This window comes from Gymnoscopelus braueri (genome assembly GCF_963280865.1).
Source record: "Gymnoscopelus braueri genome assembly, chromosome: 23".
Lineage (NCBI taxonomy): Eukaryota > Metazoa > Chordata > Actinopteri > Myctophiformes > Myctophidae > Gymnoscopelus > Gymnoscopelus braueri.
In genome coordinates, this window is record NC_137625.1 from 7,799,541 (window position 1) to 7,806,146 (window position 6,606).

The 6,606-nt window shown below is 39.0% G+C and overlaps 1 protein-coding gene across 1 annotated transcript; it reads right to left on the reverse strand.

The window, feature by feature from the left end:
• Positions 1 to 520: 520 nt before the first annotated feature.
• LOC308079857 (uncharacterized protein) lies at positions 521 to 5,587 on the reverse strand. The gene is made up of 5 exons (XM_080421471.1): positions 5,555 to 5,587; positions 3,968 to 4,096; positions 3,411 to 3,493; positions 2,670 to 2,870; positions 521 to 772 (listed from the first exon to the last, which is right to left on the reverse strand). The coding sequence occupies exons 2-4, from the start codon at positions 4,035 to 4,037 to the stop codon at positions 2,688 to 2,690; spliced, it is 336 nt and encodes a 111-aa protein (XP_080277597.1). The 5' UTR covers positions 4,038 to 4,096; positions 5,555 to 5,587; the 3' UTR covers positions 521 to 772; positions 2,670 to 2,687.
• Positions 5,588 to 6,606: the final 1,019 nt, after the last annotated feature.

Genomic DNA, 6,606 nt, shown 5'->3' on the forward strand with positions numbered 1-6,606 from the left:
GTTTAAGCTGGTAGCTGGTTTAAGCTGGTAGCTGGTATTTATGATGATTTTGCTGGTCAAGGCTGGTTTAAGCTGGTAGCTGGTTTTCATGATGGTTTAGCTGGTTTAAGCTGGCAGCTGGTTTAAGATGGTTTAAGCTGCTATCTGGTATTTATGTGTATTCAGGTGTATTCTGGTATGCAGTGAACAGCTTTGCTGGAGAGGATGCATGATCATGGTGAATTTCAGCCAGGTGCCCACAGCACGTGGTATATTTAAAAAAAAACAGTAGCCTACAGTAGCCTATATAAAAGTGAGCAAAATCCACAAAGTCATAAATAATCATGTATCAATTTCATACATAACAATAATTTATTAATCACTTATTAAAAAAACTCAAAAACAATATTTAAATAACAAATAAATGTATAAATAAACACATAAATACATGAACTTCAACCTGAGGAACACACTAACACACACACACAGTGTTCAAATGACTGGAAAAGAGTGAGAGAATATGAAAAATCGGACAGATCCGTCTTGATTACATGACTATGGAGATACTGTATACCGATTTGTGTGATGTTTGGAAAACATCTGTTAAGTTGCAGCCAAAAATGTGTCTTGCAAAAATCGGCCTGCTGGTGGCGCTATAAAGCATTACCCCCATATCAACCCCCCCCTACACAGACACACAATTTCTTGTCCTTTCTATTGATGTCCTGGCCATGGTCCATGGCCTTCCTCTTTGTGAGAATGTTCTGCCCCTGCAGCCACCAATGGAAACAGTCTGAAAGAAAACAAACAAGAACCCCCAACAATAAAACAAATATAACTAGAAAATGTGCTCCTCGGAGCACAAGTCTCCGCCAGCAGACTATAGCAATTATATTATCATAGCAATAACTAATGAGATAGTTGAGATGTTTAAAAAAAGATAGGATGAAAAAAAGAGATCCAAAATTTTTTGAAGATTGAGGACACACACACGCACGGACGGACGGGTGATTTGGACTAGAAGATACTGTTCCAATCAAGACTGATTGATCCTGTCTTACCTCGCTTCAAAAATGTAAACGGCTTTTTGAAGTGACACACCTTTTTATTATAGGATTGTATTTCGTCATGCGTCCCTCTAGCCAATCAGAGACATTGATGTCAACATATTGACACGTATTAAGAGTTCGGCTTTGTTGTGGGATCATTTCAACTCTAGTCCTCTTCTACGTTACAATTGTAGATGAGTATGCTTTCTTAGCTTTGGCCTTCTGCGCCTTTGCTTGACCAATGTTAGGTGTTCTCAGAGGGAAACACACACGCACAGACGGGTGACTTGGACTTACTGAAGGTACTGTTCCAATCAAGTCTGATTGATCCTGTTTTACCTCACTTCAAAAAGTAGGGGCTTTTTGAAGTGACACACCTATTTATATAATTTTATTTCGTCACGCGTCCCTCTAGCCAATCAGAGGCATTGGTGTCAACAAATTGACACGTGTCACGTGGAGCTTGCCCAATGTTAGCTTGGCTAACAATGTTTGCTCACACAAAGCGAAAACATATTCTCCACCTTCGGCGGAGACAATTAGCTTATACTGCATGGGGTGAGTTGTATGAATTGTGATGTTTTGAGAAAAACTTAAAGTAACTTAAACTTCACCCATTTTCAACCTTATCTTCATATAACTAACTGATCCTCGCTAATGTTCATTATACAATGGCACCATTTCTGTCTACTCGTTCTGCCACTCATTGGTGGAATGTGGACAGTTCAGAAACCTGCCTACCAGTGACATCACCAATGGAGATTCCAAGCTAATAGAAACTACAGTGTGTCTCTACCTGGAATGTTTGCATGCAGAAGTAGAAGCCATTGTTCTTGCATTAATAATGAACAAATAAAGTTGTTCTAAAAGACCAAACCTGCCTACCGATGATGTCAAAGGTAGGCAGGTTTCTAAACTGTCCACGACCTATCAACGAAACACAGAGTGAGTAGACATAAATGGTGCCATCTTAAAATGTGTATTAGTGAGGACCAATTATATGAAGATGAGTTGAAAATGGGGTGAAGTGGTTTTTTAACCCTGTGTTTCAGTTCAGTTAGAAAACATGCATTTGAATGAAAAAGGTGGGTGGACAGTGGGCAGGCAATAAGCCAGATGGCTACAATGGACAACAACAATTTGGGGGAAAAAGCTACCCCTGCCACACATGCATGTAGGGCTGCCACTACCAATTATTCTACTTGCGATTATTCTATTGATTACTTTTTTGATCTACAAGCTCACAACACGTCCAACGAGTTGCAAGCTTGTAGATCGGCATTTTTTTCAGCCATAAAATCGATTATTTTATTACAATAGAGTATTTTCTTTTATGATTGATTAATAAGCTTAATATAATGTCTTTTCCAGAAGGTGACATTCCCGTTTCCCGTTCAGTTTTTCATAGCTTCATTTGATTGGCTCGGCAGCAGATATAAATTGGAAACACCCAACATCTCCATATGTGTTTCTGGTTGAAACAGTATGCTGCTGAGACAACCAAATGAAGGTATGAAAAACTGAACAGGTAACGCTAACGGGAATTCCACCTTCTGGAAAAGAGAACTACAGTCATGCACAGAGCAGATTGAATTATGAGATCAAGTCATAATGAACCCCCCCACCCCTCAGTAAACATACCTCTTCTGAGTCCTGCGGTCAGGGGGGTTTGGCCTCCCCCTTGCTAGTGGGGCATTCTTTGTAAGGCTCCTGCATGGTCTTCAGGGTTGTTGTCCCCCAAATGGCAACAGCAAGCTCCTTCATGAACAGGGAGTCCTTGGTGTTTGCTGCCACCATCTTCCAGATCTCCTTTTCGAGCCACACACCAGAGCCAATGTGGACCTGAAACAGAAGAAAACAACACATGTTTTAGAAATTAAAAAACATTTTACCATGACATTTCCCAGACTCATTTTTGACAAAAGCAGGCCCACTTCAAACAGAATTTACTGTAAAGAAATTACATTTTCAAGGACCCCCAAATGTGGACCCATTTAGAAAAGAGTTGGTGCCATGGACCTCCAATAGAGAAGATGTTAATTGTTGGATTAGATTTAGTACAGAATTCTACAACTGTCTATACTGTAGGTGGGGAGAGTTAAAGTAATTATTATACAGTACATTGTCATTGGATTACATTCTAGCTGGTAAAATAGTAGTGAAATTAACCTTTTCCACCCGGCATCCCTATTTTGTGCATGCCATAGGCAAAACTGTTCAAAAATAGTTCAAAAATAGCAAAACATAGCTGATCTACAAGCTCACGATGCATCATGACACGTTGCCTATTTTTGAAATTATAACTGTTTCTTATTTAGCTGGGGACACTGTGGAACCCCACTTTTAAGAACCACTGTCCTACACAGTATGTTTCTTCAATACCTTGTCACCTTTGGTGTCAAACATCCCAGGTGTCGATGCCAAATCGTCTGACTCGGGGGAAGAGGAAACGGAGGAAGTTGCAACTGAAAATGTAGAGAATCATATTTAAGCTCCTTTTGGCAGTATCACAGTACTTATATTGTACACATTGTCACCATTTTCCGTAGAACAGTATCACTGTCTAAACACACCTATGCTGTCACTGGTTTGCTTATCTGCAGCAGGGATGTCAGGCTTTGCTGCAGAGCTATATTGGGGCCCTTCCTCCAGTTTCTGTTTTGCAATCTCTAATTTGTTGCATCTTAAAGCATGAACAGGGTACAGAAAAATAAAAAATAAAAACTGAATTGATGTATGCCTTAGTAGGATACCAGTTTAATAATGAGCCTAGCATCTGTCCACTCCATTTAACATGCTTTCTATATAATGTTTTTTAACATTTGTGGTCAAGATCTAAGTAAAAAAGAACATGAGAACAAATAACCAACATATCGATATATACAAAAAGAGAAGAGCAAACTCATGCAACTGTTTCGTTAAAATTAGTCATTGCTTACTTAGTTTTAAGATGCTGTAGGTCCAGCTCCAACTCTTTGGCCTTCTTCTGGGTATGACTGTACTTGACATTTCGTCGTGGATAGCTTGGGGAACAACAGCATCTCCACCGTATTCAGACGAGTCAGAGTCTAAAGGTAGTGCAAGTAATATATTTTGGATAAAACAAGATGTCTTTTGTTAGAAAGTTAAAGTGGAATAAAATGTAATTTTATGCAACCTGTATCGTAGAGTATATTAATACAATATAACTTATACAATCTGTATGTTAGAGTATGTTAATACAAATAATACTATATAACTTATACAACTGGGGTGGTTGTATTTCATCTCCCTACTCTTCTATTGACACATTTAGATAGTGTCAAAGGTCATGTCTCACCTAGACACAGGATCTGACATGAATTTTGATCTGATGGTCAAGATTCAATGTACAGGGTCCCCACACATTTTTAGCAATGAATTTCCAAAACTTTTCCAAAACTTTTCCAGAATATTTAGCCCAATTTCCAGGCCTATATAACAATCATTCAGCGCAATAATGTGTCTCTTACTCCTATGTAGAATGCCCAAAGATAGGCAGTGTAGCAAAAATAAAGCATATTATATAGAATAGTACAATTTCATTCAAAATTAGGGCATAGCTCACTGGAAGACTCATTATGGCATCCGTATGACTTATTTTATTTAAATAATATATGCCATCACACAGCCCGTTCGGCGAAAAACTACTTATGTTACATATTTCGTGTAATGTTATACATGTTTATGAAAATGTTTTGTATTAACAAAATCAATAGCCAAAAACAATGCATAGCCAAATATATTTCCAGGACCCTTGATAAATTCCAGGACCTTTGATCAATTCCCAAACTTTTCCAGTACTGGATTTTTATTTTTTCAATTTCAAAATATTTCCAGGAATTTCATGACCGTGGGGACCCTGAATGTATCACCTGAGCAAGCAGGCAGGCTCTATTAGCTCAATGGTAAAAGGTTACAGCAAGCTTGCTCAGGAAAACGGGTTCAAATCCGGGGTAGAAGAGGAAAGTTACATAGTGCAGCTTTAACCCATTAAGACCTGGGGCTGATTCTAAAAATGTTCTCTAAATCCTAAAAGTTTTTTGAACATAAAAGGAAAAAGATTTGAGGTACAAATGTTCACTTTAAAAAATATATATTCAAAGATTTTCAAAAATAGCAGATCTACAAGCTCATAGCGCGCCACTCGGTGTCGCGCTATGAGCTTGTAGATCTGCTATTTTTGAAGCCAAAGGTCTAGCCAAAGAAATAAAAAAAAATTACACAGATGCGTTCCTGGTCTAAATGGGTTAAAGCAGGGGTCTCTCCATCTCTTTAATAAGTAGACAATTCAGTTTCAAATTTTGTATGCCCACTTCTTTGTGTCATCACTTCCAATTGCGCTTATGTATCCTGTATCCTGTATGAGTTCTGATTGGTTAATTTTTGGTATTCCTGGAAATGCATTTTTTCGGCTTACTAAAGAGGTGGAGAGTCTGGGAGACCCCTTACTGAACAAGCAATGATTGAATGATACTTTAATATTTAACAAAACAATATCACTTTACCTTCAAACTGTTTTCTTCTCTTTGTGGGAGGGGTAGTAGTAGGGCTGCAAACCATTCGTTTTGGCCACACACGCACGCGCGCGCACGCACGCACACACACACACACACACACACACACACACGCACACACAGAGAGAGATAAGCGAATCATTATTGTTCAGAGTTCACGGGATAGGCTATTAAAACACTCTGTAGCTTCATCACTGAAAGCGTGTGTCCTCTCACTCTCACTCTCACTCTCTCTCTCTCTCTCTCTCTCTCACTCTCACTCTCTCTCGTCGGATTCTGAATTTAGTTTTGAGCAGCACATAGGCAAGCAGTACAGACAGTAGCCTATATTATAAATTATATTGTATATCCCACTATCATTTCTTGTAATTATTGTCTTAATACCTTTATCAAGACAAATTAAATAACTAAACAATGTGTCGTGACCATAGAGTTGGGTCATGAATCTCATGATGACTTGTGATTGACTTCAAAAACATCCAGACATGCAGCCTACGCACTTATTTAGGCTAAAAAGCCTACATAAATAGTATTTGTGTGTCAACACTCACCTAAAATGTCCGCCGCTTCTTCTTCTTTCTTTTATCTTCTCTGAAGCCGGTTTATACTTCTTTTGATGAATCCAAAGCAACACAATTTGTCTAACTCTCTTTAGACATGGGTGCGTTCGGAAATTACGCACCGGAGCACACTCGCCTATTAGTTTGTATTGGCCAGTGCGCTCAGTGCTGTATTTTCGAACGCACCCAAAGTCTTCCCTTCTCGCTGCGTCGCGAGCCAGTGTCTCGAGCGCTCAGCCAGTGTTGCCAGATTGTGTGAGAGAAATAAGGAGCCAGGTCTATGAAAACAAGCCTGCACTTTAAACCACACATTAGCTCTTTGAAAATAACCGATCTACAAGCTCACCGTGCGTCGCATTTGCGACAAGTTGTGAGCTTGTAGATCTGCCATTTTCAAAAAGAAAAGGTGAAATATTTGGAATATTATTTGAAACAGATGGGAGTCTGCGAAAAAAAGACATTAATTACACACCCCCATGAAGC

Bases quoted from the DNA above. Each gene is read 5' to 3' on its own strand.
- LOC308079857 (XM_080421471.1), bottom strand. From the start codon at position 4,037: ATGTCAAGTACAGTCATACCCAGAAGAAGGCCAAAGAGTTGGAGCTGG. The intron at 3,494-3,967 runs GTAAGCAATGAC...CTACATTTTCAG, and splicing joins CTACAGCATCTTAAAACTAA to TTGCAACTTCCTCCGTTTCC. The intron at 2,871-3,410 runs GTATTGAAGAAA...CTTCTGTTTCAG, and splicing joins TTGACACCAAAGGTGACAAG to GTCCACATTGGCTCTGGTGT.